Below are 21,542 nucleotides of genomic sequence, written 5' to 3' on the forward strand. Positions count from 1 at the left end.
TACAAGAAGTCCTGGAAGCGACTTTTTAGCAGGGCTTCTAGTGATAGAATGAGGAAATGGATTGAAACTTGAGGAGGGCAGATTTCGACTGGAGATCAGGAAGAAATTCTTTGCAGCGAGAGTGGTGAGACACTGGAACAGGCTGTCCAGGTTGAGTAGCAGAGTCTCCTTCTCTGGAGACTTTCAAAACCTGCCTGGATGCATTCCTGCATGACCTGCCTTAAGTGATCCTCCTTTGGCAGGGGGTTTGGACTCAATGATCTTTAGAGATCCCTTTCTACCCCAACATTCTGTGATACACACAGAAGTGAGGAAGCAACTAACCCCAAGACTTTTTTTAAAGATTTAGATACATGGATGCCTCTCATCTTAGCAGTATTTGCAATTCCCTCTCATGATGTTTGCTGAACTTTACCTCCTGTTTGTGAGAAACTTTTAGACAGCCACTTCCTGAAGCATCTTTGAACTGGTTCCAAGCACCTCTTACCATCACATCTGCAGCAGTGTGTTTGCTAAGCCGTAAGCAGCAGCCAATCAAAAGCATGAATACAGAGAACCATTCAGATCAAAAGCACTGTGATCTGATTACTGCTCAAGTTAGCTCAGATGAGCTAACTGCTGTAGTTTACAGTTTAATAGACTCCCCCTCCACACATCCCATATTGAAATGAGTGACATCAGAGGTACTTAGTTGTAAATGTCTTGCTGAAAGGTTTAAGTCTTCGCCAACATTCATTCGAGAACACTGGAAACAATGTAGGGCAATTCTTGTATGCTTAGATAGAAGAAAAGGGAAGTCAATCCTACTGGAATCCAAATAGACAGTCCATAGCTCTGGACTAGGAAATCAACTGTGAGCATTCCAAAGGACTATCTGCAGCATGGACTGAAGGGAACTAAGCTATCATAGAATGGCTTAGGTTGGAAGTGACCTCAGAGATCACCTACTCCAATCTCTCTGCCGTGGACAGAGATGCCACAACTAGGGTGGGGTTCTGCAGGCCTCATCCAGCGAGGTCTTGAACACCCTCACAACCACGCTGGGCAACCTATTCCAGAGTCTCATCACCCTCACACTGAAGAACTTCTTCCTAAGATCCAGTCTACACCTACTCTCCTTCAGTTTCAAACCATTCCCTCTCTGGTTGTGTTTCTGTGTGACTTGTCTCAAGTAATCCTGCTCTGGCAGTATATTTGACTCAGTTTCCAGAGGCCTCTTCCAACTCCTACCGCTCTCAGTCTGTGGCAGAGAGAGCTACTGTCATCTGCACAGCTCATATACATTTCTCAAAGCAATTTTATGTTCAAGAAACACAAACCCAGTTCTGTGCTGGAAATGTCTGAGATGGCATTTTATTATTGTGCACAGCTCACAGCTTACTGGTCTGTAGTCCTAGGATGTACTGGGTTTGCACAGCAGCAAACTTAAATGACTGCAGTGCCAGTGAAGTTAAACCAGGTTTTCATGTTAAATCACACTACTCACTGCATCTCAGCAGACAAGGAGGGTATAGAATAAACAATACTAATTTTCATGTATTGAAAGCTCAAGGGTCTTCTTCCACCCTCATTTCCTGCCTTGCAACTGAAGTACCTGTCTTTAAGCTGAAGTCAAAAACCAACAAAGCAACAACAAAACAGGGAGGAAAGAAAGAGAAAGAAGTACACAGGTCTCAGACTCACACAGATGTTGCTCTAACAACTGCATTGTTTTATACTTCAAGTAAGTCATCCTTCAGCACTTACTTGAAAAAGCTGAAAGAAACCCAACAGAACTGAAATTGGCTTAGTAATCCAAAAACTTTCTGGAATTACTAACAGATTCAACAGTTCACTCTTCAAAGCTATTCATTCCAGGGATGGTTCCTGGCTAGAAAAGTACTGAAAAGAATCAGAAAAGAGCAGCAAAAAAAACCCCATCTGAGTAACTAACACTACAGCATCTTCACCTGCATAGCTCAACACTGCTGATTTTGCCTATTTTTAGCACAGCTTTGTTGGTTTATTGGTTTGTGTGGTTGGTTGTTGGGGTTTTTATAGCAAAAAAAACCAAAACTCTACTTGTTTCACAGAAAGTTCACAAGGGACCAATGCCACAGCTTTCATACTTCAGTGGAGTTTCACCACTCTGCATCTCCAACAGCTTTGGCAAAAACATGTTCTTTACCTTCAAAGGCCATCACTCCATCCTTTAAGAAGAATTTCCATTTGTTCTTGCTTCGTTGTATCTGATGAGAATAAAGAAATACAGAAATAAATGAGTGCCCCTCTTAAAAAAATGCCTAAGTAATTAGTCCACTCATTAAAAAAACAGGGTTAAATATTAATTGGTTTACAAACTTTGGGTTGTTTTCACAATCCTGACAGCTCAAAACATGTGAATCACTGCTGCTGAACACACTATGAATACACAGAAACAGCAGACTTTGGTTGGTTGTAACCAACTCCCTCTCAAGGGAGCCTTCTGAGTCTTAGCACCCCTCAAATTCTGCTCCAAAATAGTAAGTTCAAGTAAGTGAAAACATGACAAGTCAACACTGCCTAGAAAACACCACAATAATCAAACAATCTCCTGAGTGCACCAGTCCCAAAATATCCTGCACCTTTCAAACCAGTATGACTTAACTCAAGTGGAGTTGTTTCTGTCTCCCACACACCTTGCAAAGCAGTACTGCCCACCCAGAGATGTCAGGGTAAGGCTAAAAGCAGGAAAGCTTTGCTTAAAACTAACTACCACATACAACAGAGATGAAAGTGAGGTGAGACCTTACTGCTTTCTACAACTCTCTGAAAGGAGGCTGAAGTTAGGTACAGGTCAATTTCTTCTCCCAGGGAAGAAGTGACAGGGTGAAAACGAAGTGTTCTAATGCTCCATCACCCTCACCACAAAGACATTTCTCCTCATGGCGAGGTGGAACTTCCTGTGTGCCAGTTTGTACCCATTGCTGACTTAGCAGCTTTATGTATCTTATTTTTGTGGTAATTTGGGTCCTTTCCTTTTCAGTCCATTATGATCCTGCTGATCTTCACTTCAGAGAACAGCAGCTAAGTCACACAATCACAGAATGTTAGAGGTTGGAAGGGACCTCCAAAGATCGAGTCCAACCCCTGAGGCAGAGCAGGATCACCACAGGAACACAGGTGGGTTCTGAACATCTCCAGAGAATGAGACTCCACAACTTGTCTGGACAGCCTGTTCCAGTGCTCTGACACCCTCACAGGGAATATGTTTTCCCTTAGGTTCTGCAGACTATTTTCAGCTAAACGCACACTTGAAACACTCTAGATATAGATTTTTCTTTAGGAAACACACTTAGAGCTCTTTTAAATGCCCTGGCAGTAGACCAGACATGGATTTGCTGGAGTTATTACTTGGAAGAATTAAGGAATAAACATAAAACTATAGACTGTACCTTGTCATATTGGCAGACTATCACGTTGTCAGTGTCAAACAAGTCTGGAGTATCTTGTTCACTGACATCATCATCAGAATTTAAGGGGTCCTAGAGATTAAAACTGTATTTTAGGCTTTCAGAATAGCCCTGACATTAAACATATCTAGAACAAAACAAGAGACCCCTGAAAAACAAACCAAAGTATTTAAAAAATAACAGTAACAAAGACCTGGAGGCTGTGAAGCTCACATTGCATAGAGCTCATTTATAAGCATCTTTGCATGCTTCCCTTCTCAAAACCAACAGGTGAAAAAGCAAGAGTGCCAAGTCAAAGCTGACCTCACTAACGGGTATGGTAAGCAACTAGTATCCAGTAGAAATCCAAATGCTAGGAGGAGAATCTCTAGGGCACTGATCTGCACATGCTCAAGAAAAACCTTTTCAGAAGAACCATACCTACTTGTGTCTCACTCTTCTCTTACACATCTCTCCATGCCCCTTCCTTCAGAAAGAAAAGCAGCAACATTTGCACTCCAATCTTACACAAACATGAAGAGGAATTCCATTCTACTGAGGCTGAGGTTTTACCATACAACTTGAATTATGGCACCTAAGGATTTTAAGTAATCCAGTGAACAAATGACTTCTCAATATCTCTTTCATAAAGTGGTTTAGGTTGGAAGAGACCTCAGAGATCACTTACTGCAATCCCCCTGCCATGGGCTGAGATACCTCTCAGCTGCATGTGGCTAACCAAAGCTCCATCCAGTCTTGCCTTAGACACTGTCAGGGAAGTGGCATCCACAACCACTCTAGGCCGATCATTCTATTCCAGAGTCTCACCATCCTTGTACTGAACAACCTCCTGAGATCCAGTCTAACCCTAGTCTTCCTCAGCTTCAAACCACTCCCCCTTGTCCTGTCTCTAAATGCTCTTATGAAGAGTCCCTCCCCAGCCTTCCTGTAGGTTCTCTTCAAGTATTGGAAGGCAGGTCTAAGGTCCCCCTGGATTCTTTTATTGTCTAGGCTGAACAGTTTCAGCTCCCTCAGTCTATCTTCATAGCAGAAGTGCTCCAGCCCTTGGACCATCCTTGTGGCTCTCCTCTGGACTGTCTCCAACAGTTCTATGTCCTTATGATGGGGACACCATTTCATCTGTCCATGCTCCTCATAATGAGTTCCTGAATACCTTTTCAGCAAGACCTCCCATCCCAAGAGGTATGTAACTTAACCACCCATTCTTTGCATTCAGCTTCCCAGAAATTGTTCTGGGTCAAACAATTCAACAGGCAGGACAGACACACCATTATAATGTGCTTCACGAGTCATAAAAGTAGAAGTTACCTCCTCAACTATATCTGCTTGGAGCTCTTCTTCATCACCACCAGTGCTGCTAGACTCTGTGCTTGAAACACTGTCACATTCTTCATCATTGTCTTCATTATCCTCCAGGACTTTTAGATCCTCCGATTCATTAATGCCAACAAATAAATTCTCTTCCCTGTCCTTATGTGGTATTTCTTCCTTGGGAGAAACATCACCAGTCCCATCCAGCTGAATTATGCCTTCAATGTCACTGCAGATATCCTTCTCTGACTGCAAATTAGATTCCATCTGCTCAGTAGGTGCCATCTGACAGGAATAAGAGACCAGAGACAGCTTGTGAATTAGCACCACAGAGCTTTATTTCTTCACTGCAAAAGCTGAGATTTTTTGTTTAATAAAGCAACAAGATTGGGGCACTAAAATGAGAGTTTCAAGTCTTGGTCTACTTGTAAACTCCAAGTGTATTCACAAATCTTACTCTTATACTTAACCTCAAGAGGAATTCATGCCAAATATTCCTCAGCAAGGCAGAAACTCAATTTCTTAGACATTTCTTTAAACACTTGTATACTCAAGCAACTTAAGAACAGGGCAATTGCCTGGGCCTTTAGAATTTCTATTGCAAAGAAAACTCCAAAACCAAGCAAAAACCAAAGAATGTTGCTCTACTGCCCATAAAAAACAGCATTTTCAGGTTTTGAAGCATCAAATTTTTATCAGATCTGACTTGTCATACTCAAAACAAGTTAAATGCTCCTCAGACACTGCAAGTTAAAACTAATCCCAGCTGAGATCAGAAAGCAATTTGGCCCACAACTGGACAGTATTAATATGCAGGGTCATAGACTGTACCAGGTTGGAAGGCATCCTAAAAGGTCATCTTGTTCAGGCCCCCTGCACTCAGCAGGGACACCTCTAACTAGATCAGGTTGCACAGGGACACATCAAGGCTGATCTTAAATGTCTCCAAGGACACTGCCTCAACCACATCCCTGGGCAACCTGTTCCAGTATTTTACCACTCTCATTGTGCACAACTTTCTCCTGATGTCCAACCTAAGTTTCCCCTGCTCCAGTTTCAAACATTGCCCCTTGCTCTATCACCACAGGCCCTTCTAAGCAGTGTCAACCCAACATTTCTGTAGGCCCCTTTCAGATATTGAAGGGCCTTCCTGGAGCCCTCTTCTCCAGGCTGAACATCCCTAATTCTTTCAGCCTGCCTTCACAGCAGAGGTGCTCCAGCCCTCTGATCATCTTGGTAGCCCTTCTCTGGACCCATTCTAACAAGTCCCTGTCTCTTTCATGTTGGGGGCTCCAAAGCTGGACACAGCACTACAGGTGATGTCTCACCAGAGCAGAGTGGCAGAATCCCCTCTCTCCATCTGCTGCTCACACTTCTTTTGATGCAGCCCAGGCTGCCATTGACCTTCTGGGCTGTAAGTGCCCATTGCTGGCTCAAGTCCAGCTTCTCATCCACCAGCACCCTCAAGTCCTTTTCTGCAGGGCTGCTCTCAATCTCAATACCCCCTAAGCCTGTACTGATATCAAAGGTTGCTCTAAACCAGGTGTAGGATCTTGCACTTCACCTCATGAAATCTCATGAGATGCTCTCAGTGTCAGAGTAATGTGGTAGTTCTCAAAGGGCCATTCAGTCCCAGAGGAAAACCACAAAGTTCTGCTAAAAAACAAACAGTCAGCCAGTCTCAGAGCACATTACACCTATTCATTACTTACAGCACTCTTTAGCTTGATGTTCTCTTCAGTGTCAGCATTTCAGCAATACCTGGGACATTTTTTTCATGTAGAGATAAGCAGCTACTGCTATTCAAAACAACCTCAAATGACTTCAAAATGCTAAGTTTTTTGTTATTATAGTTCAGAGGTGCTACTTGTCACTTACAGATGTGTTTGATTACATCTCTTAGGATGTTTCAACCAAAAGCCTCTCACAGATGTATTTTCAACAGATGTTACCTTGCCAGACGACACAGTGCTGTCCTGGCACTTCAGAAGTGTGCCATCATCCACATCTTTGCCCATGATAATCAGGTCAATGATATCATCAGACACCTGCTGTTGTGCCAGCTCCTGAGGCCTGACTTCTAACTGTCCCTCTACATCCTGCAGTACACTGCCTGAGTCGTCTGCCAAGGATTCAGCAGAAGCAAAGCCTTCAGAGGATTCTGGAGTAAACACAGCTGTGTGAAGATTGGCCTGCTGGGCTGGTTCTCCTGTTAAGTCTGTGCATTGATTCAATGTCACATTGGCTGCAAGTTGCTGCTGACTCGCAGGAGGCTGCTGGACCAAAGAAGCACTGGCAGAGTTCTCCAGGTGGTTCTTCTCCATGACACTCGGCTGAAAGACCACAGTCTGTTGGACAGCAGTCTCCTTGTGTTGCAAAGGTTCAGCAGCTGCCTGGGCAGAAGCTGCATTCACCTGTGCAAGGCTGGCAGTGTTAGCTTGCAGAACGGAGGGCTGCCCAAGGGGCTGAAACAACTGCTGAACAGGATGGAGAACACTTCCATCTCCTGAGGCCTGTGCAACCATAACAGGCACATTTACCTTGTAAAGCTGCCCTGCCAAGAGAAAAGTTCAAAACTGCTTCAGCAGGTTAAACTACAGGTGCAGGTCATTGTCCTGTTACCTCTGATATCTAATAGCAAGCATTTAGGCAAACTACTAGCAACAGTACATTTACACAGCAGTACTTTCCCCAAGCACAACTTCAGCCTTTGAAAATTAAGTGTTCAGAGGCTTTGCTGCCATCCAGACCTTCATATTTCATACCCCCCTTTTTTTTTAATCTCCACAATATCACAGAATTTCTAAGATTGGGAAAGACTTTCAAGCTCATCGAGTCCAATCATTAGTTTCACACTGACAAGTCCTTGACTAAACCAAATCCCTCAGCACAACATCTGATCACAATGAATTGCTATGGTTGGAAAGGACCACCAGGATCATCCAGTCCAACCTTCATCTCAGCATCCTTCATCACTAGACCACAGCCTGAAGCACCACTCTCCTCTCAAACACCTCCAGGGATGGCAACTCCACCACCTCCCTGGGCAGCCTGTTCCAGTGCTCGACCACTTGCTCAGGAAAGAACTTCCTCCCAACATCCAACCTAAACCTCCCCTGATGCAACTTGAGGCCATTTCCTCTTGTCCTATCATTAGTAATTTAGGAGAAGAGACCCTTCTCAGCCTCCTCTCCTCCAACTAAACAACCCCAGTTCCCTCAGCCGCTCCTCACAGCTCATGTTTGCCAGATCTCTCACCAGCCTCGTTGCCCTTCTCTGCACCCACTCCAGCACCTCAATGTCCCTCCTACACTGTGGTGACCAAAACACAGTAGTCAAGGTGTGGTCTCATGAGTGCTGAGCACAGGGACTACTGCTGCTGGTCACATCATTTCTGATACAGGCCAGGATGCTGTTGGCCTTCTTGGCCACCTGGGAATGGTGCTGGCTCATGTTCAGCCGACATGCATCCCGTGGCAGTAAGTTCAGTAACTTCACTGTAAAACTGATTTTAAATAGGAAAATCCTGGGTTTGATTTGTTTTCCATGTATTTTAAGATACTAAAGCCAGGTTGGACAGGGCCTTGAGCACCTGGTCTAGTGGAAACTGTCCCTACTTGTGTCATAGGGGTTGGCACTAGATCATCTTTTAAGTTCCTTCCAACCCAAACCATTTTATGATCCTGTGAAGCAGTAACTATTCTGTATCTACACAGTTCACTCCTCTAAGGACCTTTAGGTATCCCCTCTAAAAAAAAGCTGCCAAGTTAAAAAAAAAACCACAAAGGCAAATCAACAACAAAACCCATTCCACTACTCCTAGTTGATCTGTCTCATCACTGTAAAGAAACCAATCCAACTATTGAATTCTTAAAGTTATCATTACCAGTGTTAGAATTAAGATGCCAGAGCAAAGCTTCCAATTTCATGGAATGGCTTGGGTTGGAAGTGACCTCCAAAGGTCCTCCTGTTCAACCTCCCTGCAGTGAACAGGGACATCCTCCATTACAGTAGATTGACCAGAGCCTTGTCAAGCCTGACCTTGAATATCTTCATGGATGGAGCCTCAACTACCTCCCTGAGGAAAGTGTTCCAGTGTTCCATCACCCTCATGGTGCAGAATGCATTCCATTCCTAACATCCAATCTAAATCTACTCTTCTCTCATACCACTGCCCCTCATCCTATAACTGCAGGCCTTTGTAAACAGTCTCTCTGCAGCCTTCTTGTAGGCCCCTTCAGGTACTGGAAGGCTGCTATTAGGTGTCCCTGGACCCTTCACTTCTCCAGGCTGAACAGCCTCAGATCCCTCAGCCTGTCTTCATAGAAGATTACTTTAGTGGCCCTCTTCTGGACCTGCTCCAGCAGATCCATGTCACTCTTTCATTTGGTGCCACATAGCTGGGTGTTGTAATGTAGTACTCCAGGTGAGGTCTCACCAGAGCAGAGGGGCAAAATCCCCTCTCTCAACCTGCTGGCCACACTTTAGGTGCAGCCAAAGATGCCATTGCCCTTTTCCTCACACACACACTTACACAGTCACTGACACCTGCCAATAGGTTTGAAAACCTTAGGAATATAGCTCTGAAACAGGTATATAGTGACATCAGCTCTCGATGGTAAACTGTTTGAGGAAAGTATCAAGCTGTGACTGAAATAAGCCTTCCACTTATCACAGCTTAAGCATTCAAGCACATTTTTTATACACACAGTACAGGTGGTTTTATCAAAAAGGTTGTGAGCAAAACCATTAATGGATGCTTGGATCTTATTTGACTAAGAAATCAACTTGATTCTGAACCACCAGAATGTCTTCACCTTTTTTAAACATGGTAGATTGCCCTCACAGAAGGGGAGGAGATACCTGTGTTCAGACTGACAAATGAGCACATTTGCAAGCAGCTGTAAAACAAAAGCAAATGGCAGCCCATGTTCACTGATCTTGCAAGGGCACACGAGTGACTCTAACTAATCAATGTAATTACTTCCCTCATGCAGCAATTACAAACATGAACTGCAAGGGTAACTGCCTCTGCCCACTTACACTTCACATTTGCTTTATCCACTGTACTCCAGATCATCTTCCAATACCCACATGCACTGTAATATTTTTCATCTCCTCTTTGATCTTACCAGATGCTGTCTGCAGTGTCACTCCAGTTGGCACATGGATAGGATAAGCAATACTCGGAGGTAGAGCAAGAGTTGCACCTACTTGTGAAGTACCCTAGATACACAAAAGCTTGGTTAAGAAGCAGTGCATACTTGTTATCTCCTAGGGCCCTAAATGTCACATGCAACATATGCAGACAAAACATTAATGATGGTCTTTGTGATCATCTTCACAGGGAGTCACAAAACACTAGGGATTGGAATGGACCTCCAAGATCATCTAGATTGCACACAATTGCAATGTTGAGGCAGATTTAAAAGCCTCCAGGGAAGGCAACTCCACAACCTGGAGATCCTAGTCCAGTGCTCTGTGATCCTCACACAAGAAAGAAGGTGGCTTCATTTAAACAAGGGGGAAAACGTGTTGCAGTTTGTGCCTGTTGGCCCTTGTCCTACCAATGGGCACCATCATCAAGAGCCCAGTCCCACCCTCATGACCTTCAACTTGAAGAATTACTTCAACTTTTTGAGATTTAGACAGAGGATTCTGTACTGACAAAATAATGACTTGCCCCAAAGTGTGTCAAGTTTTCTAGCTATCACAGCTCCTTTTTGTTAACAGAACACTTTCCTGTACAGCATCATCCTGAAAGGTATTTTTCCACTCAGAGCCACTTTTAGGCAAGCTGATGCATCACTCCACACAGCACAGACTCCTTGCCTCAGAAACCACAGTCACTTTCTCTTCTGCAGTGTGGGATACATAGCTCCCTTTCAAAACTAGCCATTGCCAGGAAATCCCTATTTTAAACTGGGAAACTTGTGTGTTAAACACCATCCCAATGTTCTATTTCAGCTTGGCATGATGGTTAGTTAATCAAAGTCTGACAATTAATAGCCCCTCCCCAAATAAATTTTGCCATACCCAGAATTCAGAGCCACTGGAACAGGGAGGCTGTGGATGCTCTCTCCCTAGAGATATTCAAGGCTAGGTTGGATGAGGCCTTGAGTGATCTGTTCTAATGGGAGGTGTCCCTGCCTATGGCAGTGGGTTGGAACTAGATGATATTTGAGGTTCCTTCCAATCTAAACCATTCTATGAACTCTAAAGCACTTTTTCTTCTGAATGATTCCTATGCCTCCGAGATAATGCTGTTCCCAGTTTCACTGGTTCTAACACTTCCAAAAGCCATGGGATTTTCTGTTGGGTTGTTTTTTCCTATGTATGGTTTTGGTTGGGTATTGTTTGGGGGTTTGTTTTTTTATTGGGGTTTTTTTGTTGGTTGGGTTGGAGCTTGGGTTTTGTTTGTTTTGTCACTGGGTGTTAAAATAAAGGAAAAGGACCTGTGGCTGTGCATTTCTACCACACTTCCATCCCATTCAGCCACACCTTCCAACACATGTCTGCCTGCACTGCTTGCAAAGCCAACGGGTAGGTCCCCATCCCTTTTCACTGCTCAAACAGAAGCAGCAGCATTATAGCTCTCCCTTTGCAGACTCCTAAATGTTGTGTGGTTTTCATTTAAAAAAACACCACCAAACAAAATCACAACCAAATGCAAGAGCTACACCTAACCAACAGCTGAAGAAAAGCAGTGGTGTCTCTCAGCCAGTCTCCTGCTCCCTTGCAAACTGCACAATGCTGGGCAGATGAAACTGCCACGAGAAATGCTACTTTCAGTCCCTAAATACTGCCCTAAGCATCTATACATGAGAAACTTTTTAATACTTGTCTCTTGTTAAGCCTGTTAACAGCTGACAGTTGTAATAGTTTAGAACTCAGAATAATGGAAACTGAAATAAAATGTCACCACAGCTACGTACCAGGTCTGCTGCTGTGAAAGGCTGAAAACCTCTGCCAGTCGGGATGATTAAAGAAGCTACACAAAAGAAAACAACAAAAGGGACATTTTACAAAAAATAACAAACCCAAACAATTTCTTTGACACAGTTTATCTTTCAGTAGTTCACAGCAGGCACTCCTGAAGCTAAACCAATCGAACTTCAATTTGCACCCATCAGATCAACAAATAAATGAGCACAACTAGATAAAGCTCTTGAATATACTTCCCCTCTATGCTCCCTTAAGCTTGTGCTGTACTCAGGAGGTGAAGTTCAAACAAGAATATATAAAACATTTTGCCAAAAAGCTGTTCTTGGAGATCTGTTTGTTTTCAAAAGAATGTTTCTATTGAACTCTTTGATCTGTTGAAGATAACACTGTAAAAAAATCACGCATGCCCCATGGTTCACTGCCTTCAGATTGGTTCACTCAAGCATTGCCCTTCTAAAACTTAGGGGTAACAAAGGTAAAACTCATTAAATATGAAGCTTCCAAGAGCACATGAACCCAAAAGTATATTCCCTTTAACTGTAATATGGAGTAAATAAAACATCTCTCTCCAAACTTAGTCTCTTCAGGATGGTAAAACCTCAATGAAACAAACAACAAAAACACACAAAAAAACCCAGATAAGGCTTGCCTGACCAAACATGAAGTGTACTATGACACAGTTTTTCATTACATCATCTCAAGTGTCTTTTGCCTTCTGCTGGGGAAAGGTCCAAGCAGCTTCTTACTTCAGGAGAAACCTCAGCTGAGCATTGCACTCTTAAACATAACATCACTAAAGTGGTCAGCTGAACTTAATTGAGAAGAACAAGTTCTGGTGCCAGAAGGCTGTGTGAAAGGCCAACACTTCTTGGCAAGGGGAACACTGCTTTTAGGAAAATGAACTGAAAGACAAAGCAAAACACTCCCCCCAAACTTCTCTCTCTTTTTCAAGCAAGGGATTACATTTTAACAAGGGCAGAACCAGATTAAACTCCCAACAGGACAGCAGAGCTAAATGGCACAAATACATCATTTAATTTCTGCACACATCACGCCACACATTCAAAAAGGAAGTGAAAGCTTAACCCTGCTGGTAAATTTACAACTGAAGGGCTACACTTTTGGACTGCAGACAAGAAAGCTAAAAATCTCTTCACATTTTACTACTGGAAATAAGCAGCAGATTAAGAGCATGCAGACATAATCACATTAGTTCAAAGTTTAATTCATCTTTTATTACTCAAATTCTGCTTTCAAACAATTAGTGTTCCACATCATGCCAAGTAACATCACAAGCCAAGATTAGTGCAGCATTCTAAAGTGTTTCAAAAAAGATGCCTGATTCTGGCTACTTTTAAATTGTATCTGTTGTGTTCAACAAGATCTGACCTGCTGAAGTCTGCAGAATGCGGTGAAAATTGTGTGGCAACTGCATGGTGAACTGTTGAGAACGGTGGCTGTGTCTGAAGAAGCCTTCTGTTGCTTTAGACTGCATCACCTTGGTTTCCCAAAGCTGCAGAAAGAGTAAGGACAACAAACAGCAGCTTGAAAAACAAACCACATCTAAAAAAATGGCCAGAGTACATGGACTGATTCTACCCAGTAAACATGGCAACAATCACTACAAGAGTTTTGACTTGGAGCAGCCCAGCACATTATTCACAGGGTATTTGTGAACTCTGAGTCAGGTCAAAAGTTTGGATGTTTTGGAGGGCAAAGAAACTGACAGGCACAGCATCCCAAAAGAAAAGCAAATACACTGCTTCTATGAATGCAGGGCAACCCAACAAACCTGCTTCAAGTCCTTCAGAACCTGTTCATCTAAACCCTCTTCTGCAAACAGCTCCCGCACACCTTCAATCACATCTTCAATTATGGACTTGTAGAATTTAAGCTACATGGAAAAAAATAAGTTAGATATGATTTTTTTTTTTCTCCAAGTTCAGATGCATGATAGAGCATTTCAAATAACTGCACCCAATCTTAGATATCTCACTGCACAAACTACTGCTACAAAGTGACTCCACCTTCAGTACTATATTCAGTTTTGGGCTCCCCAGTTTAAGAGGGACAGGGATATGTTCATTAGAGTCCAACCGAGGGCTAGGGGACTGTAGCACTGCCTTATGGGGAGAGGCTGAGGGACCTGGGGCTTTTTAGTCTGGAGAGAGAAGACTGAGAGGGGATTTAATAAATGTCTATAAATATCTGAGGGCTGGGGGTCAGGAGCAGGGGGCACAGGCTCTGCTCACTTGCTCCCTGGGAGCAAGGATGGAAGCTGCAACACAGGAGGTTCCACCTCAACAAAAGGCAGAATTTCTTTACTGTAAGGGTCACAGAGCACTGGAACAAGCTTCCCAGAGGGGCTGTGGAGTCTCCTCTGGAGACTTTCAAAGCTCATGTGGATGTGTTCCTCTGTGACCTGAGCTAGATTGTACAGTCCTGCTCTGGCAGGAGGGTTGGACTTAATGATATCTTTGGGTCCCTTCCAACACCTAGCATCCCGTGACCAACATGGACAGATGGGTGCCATAAAATTAATACTGTGTCAGGTACAGAGGTCTGCAAGTCCACTTTGGGAACAGACATCCCTAGAAAGACCACTGCATTTGAGCCTCAAACCACTGCTTTCTGCAGGCTACAGAAACACTTAGGAAAATTCTAGAAACACGACAGAAACAACTGGTGTGCTGTCCTTTCAAACAACTCTGTCTAAAACAATCACTTAAAAACTGCCTTATGCCAATTAGTACCATTCTAACTTAAAAGGCCAACCAACACCACAAGCTGGTAAAAAATTAAATATGCCAATTCTATCAGAAGCATAATTTAAGTGACCTGCAAGAAGTAACTGAGGTTTATTCTTTAGTTTGTTCATCTCTCTGATGCCATATAGCAGTTTATCTATGGAAATTTTAGTCCACAGTTACCAATCTCATTCATCCAACACAACATTTTTTTTTTCCTTTCTTCTGCCTACATCACTGATTCAATCATAACCTTCCAGTCAGACCTGGACAATAGACAAGTGGAAGATGTCAGATGCATCCACTCAGATGCAGGTGTAAAATGATAAGCTTCTGGTAATTAAAAGCTTATTAACCTGAACTATCTTGCCCAGAGAGGTTATGGATGTTCACTCCCTGGAGGTGTTTAAGGCCAGGCTGGATGAGGTTTTAAGCAACCTGGTCTAGTGGAAGGTGCCCCTGCCTGGTGCATCATGTTTGGAACTAGGTGACCTTTAAGATTCCTTCCAGCCCAAACCACTCTATGAATCATTACCAGCAGAACAGCACACACCAAGTGAATGATGATGCTGAGACTTTGAGAAAAACTCAGAATTCAACATTCCCCAATATCCATTTACATTTCCTAATTTAACATCCAATTCATATCTTGCTAGCCTAGAGTCACTCTAAAAAGCAGAAGATAAACATTTTGTTTTTAAAAACCCAAGGAAGCCCTGAACCAGTGCCACCACACTAAAAAGATGTTGAGCAGCCCACGCATCAAGTGCTTGGCATTCACTGTTAATAGAGAGGACAAACTGAATTTAAATTCCTCAATGCACTTATTCAGAGATTTATTGCATGGTTTAGGTTGGAAGGCACCTTAAAAATCATCCAGTTCCAACCCTCTGCCCTTGGGCAAGGACACCTTCCACTAGATGACATTGCTCAAGGTCACATCCAGCCTGGCCTTGAACACCTTCAGGGAGGGAGCATCCATAGCCTCCCTGGGCAACCTGTTCCAGTGTCTCACCACCCTCGTGGCAAAGAGCTTCTTCCTGATCTCCAGCCTAAACCTACCCTCCTCAAGCTTCAGTCCATTCCCTCTCATCCCATCACTACAAGCCCTTGTGAACAGTTCCTTCCCGGCTTTCTTGTAGACCCCTCCAGGTGCTGGAAGGCTGCTGTAACACTGCTATTCCTCTCCCCAGGGCTGGCAAGGTACAATACATTCAACTATTAAGTGATATAAAATTTGGACATAACAAGTGCAGAATTCAAGCACCACCTGCTTCCAAAGTGGAGGAAAACGGCTCTATCCCTTTCCATCCAGGCACTGCCAGGCCTTCCTTTGCCAGACCTTGGCCAGCCACACGGGCAACTGCCAGCACCAGGAACTGCACAGCGGGATGGCAGGAAAGGGCTTACCGACACCTCATTTCAGCAAAGCCAAAAGTAAGCCTTAAAGCCAAGCCTCCGAGGCTTCCCTGGGGTTGGGGAAGTCCTCTGAAGGACTACCTCAAGTCCCACCTAAGGAGAGGCAGCAGCAGATGAAAGCAGAGAGCGAAAGGCACCGCCTTGTGCCTTTGCCCCACCGTTACTGCGTAGCGACCCTCCGCAGCCAACCCAACACACCCCTGACACCAGGCTTTTGCCCAAAGGAGTCTTTAACACCTGCCTCGTCCCACTAAACACATAAACAAACACTTAAAAGGCTTTCAGAAGCCACCCCTGAGCTTCCCACGCCCGGGAAATACCAGCGGCCAGACCTCCGTGAGGCCGCACCGCCTCCCGCCGGGGCCGGGGAAGCGTAGGAGACTTCCCCGGGCCCTGCCCGCTCTCGCCGCCGCTCTCCCGAAGGGGCAGGCGGTCCCTGCCGGGTCCTTCGAACCCCCCCGAGTCCGGCTACACGCCGCAGAGCGAAGTGAGGCCGTGCCCGGCCTCACCGCTGGTGCTTACCAGGGCGCTACCGTGAGCCATGGCTCCACCGGCCGCAGCCTCAGCCGCCCGCGCACCTTAAGGCGCCCGCGGGCTGCCGGCACCGCCCAGGCCCGCCCGGGCTGCCCCCCGCCTGCTGCCGGCCGCACCTGTGCGGTGTCTCCTCCTGACGCCGCAACACAGGTGCGAGGGCCAACGGACGCGAACTCCAGCAGCAGCCGTTCTACCTAAACTTCACGTGAAGGGTGGCAGAGCGCTGCACCAGGCTGCCCAGAGAAGCTGGACACGATGACCTCTGAAGGTCCTCCTCTTCCAACCCGATGCCAGCTGTGAATGTGTTTTGGTGTCCCTTCTGTGGAGGCCTCCAAGACTCACCTGGATACTGTGTGGCTGTGCATCCTAGGTGAGCCAATTTAAGCAAAGGGTTGGACTAGACAAGCTCCAGAGGTCCCTTCCAAGGACAGCGTGTTTCCATCGCCCACCCAGAGCACAAGGCCACTGAAGGGACCTTGGTTTGCAGTTCACACCCTGAGCTCCATCCTGAAAGCAGCATAGAGGGAGAAAGCCTGTACTAGGAGAACCCCAGGGAGTGAGGATACGGCCAGGAAACTGGCTACAAAAGCATGTTATTTTGCTGCAACCAATGCTGAAGGCACTCATGAAAGAGGTAACTGAGAAGCAACCAGTTAGGTAGCAGCAACATGGGCACAACTCCTCAAATTATCACTTACATTTACAGCAACCTGTTTATATGTTAATACAAAGAGTTACCAATTTAGCAGTTACTCCTCTGGAAAAATGCTTGTTAATATCACATGTGTGAGAATAACTACTTTGGTCATTATACACCTTCTGTCTGTGCACGGGCCAGTGTTGCCCTGGCGATTCTGAGAACACAGAAGCATCATCCTCTCTTTTCCCCTGCCTTTTTTCCTCCCCTTTTCCATTGCTATCTGTGTTTGAGAAGTGGAGACCCACCTGTTAAGCCTCAAGGCTGACTTGCTCACACAGAAAAACCTGTAATGGAAATACTGACAGACCCTTAATTATATAGCTAGGCTAACACCTACAACCACACAAAATATATTTAACAGATGCATAATCATAGTATTGGAAGTTGCATTTTCACAAGTGAGACAAATGCTGTATGCTTATTGAATTAAGTTTGCTCTGCAACAAAATCTGTTTAATGACACTGCCTGGATCTTGAATTAAGCAGCAGTTGCCTATTCAGCTGTTCTGTATGCCCTGCATTATCAGGAGGAAAAGGCAAGCCACATTGCTTTGCTTACAGTGTAATTGAAATAATAAAATAGATGGAGGTTTTTTAAAGCACAGTGTTCATTTGGAGCTCTCTGGGACAGTGGATACCAAGAACATCATTGTTTTTCTCCTCCCTGGTTAGTCCTGCTGTGTTAGCAAGGGAGAAGTTGCAACCTTGGGGATCTTTCTGTGCCCTGAATGTTGCAGGCAGTGACCCTGCAGCAAGCAGATAAACCTGATGCAGAGTCATCTACCTGCTATGTACTCTACCAGCAGCTTGAGAAAAGTGAAAGTGCAGAAAGAAACTTTTTAAGTGCATTCCTTGCTTCTTAGCACCCTTTGTTTATCTGCAGATTACGAAGTGCCTTGAAATGGGGACAATTTGTATGCCTAAGGTTGGAAAGAAAGAGAGGTTGGGGAGGCTGCTGCCAAAGGACTTCTCAGCTGTCTCAGACAGCAGTCAGGTTATTTTGGCTATGCGCAGATGAAAATCTGTAGGCCAAAGCAGCTGATCTTCACCTGCACTTCAGGGTGACAGCATGTCTCTTTGCTTGCACATACCACTAGCACAAGGCTCTCTGGGGCTACCCTTCACGTTGTAAGTTTGTATTGCCAGTGGTAAGTGCAATCCTGTAGTGATTTTCACGCTAATGGATTTTGTTAACACTTAACGCCACTGTTAAGAGCGGAAATTGAGGCACAGATACAGATTCACTGATTGCGTTGGGTTGGAAGGGACCCTTAAAGGTCATCTTGTCCAAGCCCCCTGCACTCAGCAGGGACACCTTCAACTAGATCAGGCTGCACAAGGACACAGCAACGCTGATCATGGATGTCTTCAGGAATGGGGCCTCAACCACACCTCTGGGCAACCTGTTCCGGTATTTCACTACTATCATTGTGCACAACATCCTCCTGATGTCCAACCTAAATCTCCCCTGCTCCACTTTAAAACCATTGCTCCTCATTCTATCATCACAAGCCCTTCCAACATACTGAATATCTTGATGAAGCTAACAAATGGCAGTCGGGAGCAGCATTCACATCTCATCAGTCTTGGTTCAGCTTCCAGTCCAGCTCTCCCTGCTGTAGTCTCTTTAAGAGCTGATGGGAATTTTAGAAGTCAAGCTACTGAGAAAATGAGTCTGGTGTTCAAACCCTCCTGATTTTTCAGGAGGTTCCTCAGCGTTTTGGGATATTGCTCCTGAAAGGGCACCTCAGGCATTCATTTACTGGACAGGTTTTAATTTGTACTTATTTATACTGATGATCTATGAGGTCTCTTCCAACCTTGGTGATACTGTGATACTCCTCTTGGCACATGATGTCTAGAGAAAATTCATTTTTGGGTTATAAACCTTTATTTTTATTAAAAAAGGAATTAAAAGAACGGTTTAAAGTATCGCCCCTCTAGAAACGGAGAGCCGGCAGCAGGCTCAGTTTCTAGGTCAGGAGTGCCCTCTCCTGCTGAAACCCAGCACTGCTGCTGCCGAGCAGCTTGGCTTCTCCACCGCAGCACTGCAGAGTTCTTTCTCCAGACAGGATTTACAAAGACCATCTTGCCCTCCTTTGCGGGTTGGAAGAGGCCCCCAGAGGTCATTTTATCCAACCCCTCTGCACTCAGCAGCGACAACTCCAACTAGATCAGGCTGCCCAGGGCCACATCCAGTGTGATTCTGAATTTCTCCAGAAATAGGGAATCAACCACACCCTTGGGCAAACTGTTCCACTGTTTACTCACTCTCATTGTGCACAACTTCCTCTCGATGGCCAACCTAAATTTCCCCTGCTCCAATTTCAAGCCATTGCCCCTCATCCTATCACCACAGGTCCTCCTAAACAGTCTCTCCCCAGCCTTCCTGTAGGTCCCCTTCAGATATTGGAATGTAGCTCTAAGGTCTCCCCACAGCCTTCTCCAGACTGAACAGCCCCAGTTATTTCAGCACATCCCCATGGGAGAGGTGCTGCAGACATTTTTGTGGCTCTCCTCTGGACCCGCTCCAGCAGGTCCATGTCTCTCTTATGCTGAGTGTCCCAGAGCTGGACACAGCACTGCAGGTGAGGTCGCAACAGAGCAGAGGGGCAGAATGCCCTCTCCATCTGCTGGCCATGCTTCTTGTGGTGCAGCTCAGGCTGCCACTGGCCTCCTGGGCTGCGAGTGCCCTTTGCTGGGTCATGTGCAACTTCTCACCCACCAGCACCCACAAGTCCTTTCCTGCAGGGCTGCTCTCAATCTCATCCTCCCCAGCCTGCATTGATATTGAGGGTTGACCCGACCCAGGTGCAGGACCTTGCACTTTGCCCCATCAAACCTCATGAGTTTCTCCTTAGCCCACCTCTCCAGCCTGCCCAGGTCCCTCGGGATAGCACCCACCCCATCCTTCACTCTTATCAACTGCACCATTCAGTTTGGTGTCATCTGCCAACTTGCTGAGAGTGCCTCAATCTCAACATGATCATCCTTAGGAAGAAACCAGTTAAAGAGTCTGGGCAGATGCCTTGACAGGGGCAGAACTGTAATTCCATTTGAAAGATAGTCTCTGTCATGCTCCCTTTGTTTTCAGCTGTTAACTCGTGGATATACAGCACTCTAGTCTCATAACCAATTTTATGAACAGCCTGATTTTCTTTTAAACTCCATCATTTCCATTGGAGTTCTGAGATAGATGACACTGGGACCTGTGATTTGTTCCTCTTTCATTTATCATGTGTGACTTGTGTTTCTTCAAGGGCCTATCCTTTTTTTTTTTAACCTGATTTAAACCTCTTCATCAGAAGAACCATCAAAAGAGCTGTCCCTTAATTCAATTTAATGACAAGTTTTCAGGACATTTGGTAGCATAAGAAGAGCTGTGACCTGTACAAAGTGCCATATAAAAATGGCAGGCCTGATGGATTGAATATACTGAACAGTACTGTGCACCTCGGCATCTTGATAAGCCCTGAGACTTGTGTGTTATAAGCCTTATTAAGGATGAAATAAGCCCTGCATCTCCTAAATACTTGCCCTGATCCAGAGGCCTTATGTGGAGAGAAAGCCTCAAAGGGAAGCAGCAGCCACCAGCCACTTCACTGTCCTTATTCTTGCTTCTGCTTTCTGCCACACTCCTGTCACTGCTCAGCTCAGTGCTCAGCTCTTGTCTCCTCACCTCCTTTACTGCCTTTTTGTTTCCCTGAGTATAATGTACAGATGATTATAGCACTCTTTCCCCAGAGAGACCCCAAACTCCTGCCTTGTGGTCTCAAAGAAAGCACTAGTCCAGCTCCATCCTCTTTTACCTACTGTCTTTGCCTTCACTGCCTTCTAAGCCACTTCCTAGCCATCTTGTTTCATCCTCCTCATCAATGGATGAAATCTCACCTCCTCTTTGCCACTTACCTGCCTCTGGGCTTCTGCAGTGGAGTGCAACTAGCAACCGACACATGCAGAACCATGCAGAAGTAGGGTGCAGCAGGAGAGTAAATGCCAGAAACATAATTTCTTCTGATTTGAATTAGCTGCTGGAAGTTTGTAGTCGAGCAGGAGATTGCAGAAGTCCAGCAGCTTTAGTGCAAAGCTAAGTAAGAGCAGAGCAGCATGTTTTGGACAAGGCCAATTTGCTCTGCCTTAACTTTGCATGTAGTAATTGGGAGAGAAATAATGCTGAGCGACCACAGTAGCCTCTTTCACCAGTAGTGGGGTTTGGAGCACCAACCATACCACTAAAATCATCTAGAAATCATCAGGCTAATGCCTAAGTTCTTGCTTTAAATCCTTCCTCATCCACTGCTGAGCTTTATTTAATGTTTCCATTGCACCTCCTATACCCTGACTGTGTCACTGGTTCCTTGCATAAAGCAAGATCTTCCTGTACAGGATGGTAAGTTACCATTACGGACAGCTACACAAAGGTGATGCAGGGGTGCTCAAGAGATATTGAGCAAG

General features: G+C 45.0%; 1 protein-coding gene across 1 annotated transcript; it reads right to left on the reverse strand.

The window, feature by feature from the left end:
- Positions 1–1,323: 1,323 nt before the first annotated feature.
- On the reverse strand, positions 1,324–16,456 carry GTF2A1L (general transcription factor IIA subunit 1 like). Its single transcript, XM_064164319.1, has 9 exons — positions 16,376–16,456; positions 13,480–13,581; positions 13,077–13,200; positions 11,678–11,733; positions 9,875–9,968; positions 6,695–7,296; positions 4,740–5,027; positions 3,414–3,503; positions 1,324–2,228 (listed from the first exon to the last, which is right to left on the reverse strand). Exons 1-9 carry the CDS (start codon positions 16,394–16,396, stop codon positions 2,121–2,123), a joined length of 1,485 nt encoding a protein of 494 aa, XP_064020389.1. The 5' UTR covers positions 16,397–16,456; the 3' UTR covers positions 1,324–2,120.
- Between the last annotated feature and the right edge of the window lie 5,086 nt (positions 16,457–21,542).

This window comes from Pogoniulus pusillus, chromosome 25 (genome assembly GCF_015220805.1).
Source record: "Pogoniulus pusillus isolate bPogPus1 chromosome 25, bPogPus1.pri, whole genome shotgun sequence".
Classification (NCBI taxonomy): Eukaryota; Metazoa; Chordata; class Aves; order Piciformes; family Lybiidae; genus Pogoniulus; species Pogoniulus pusillus.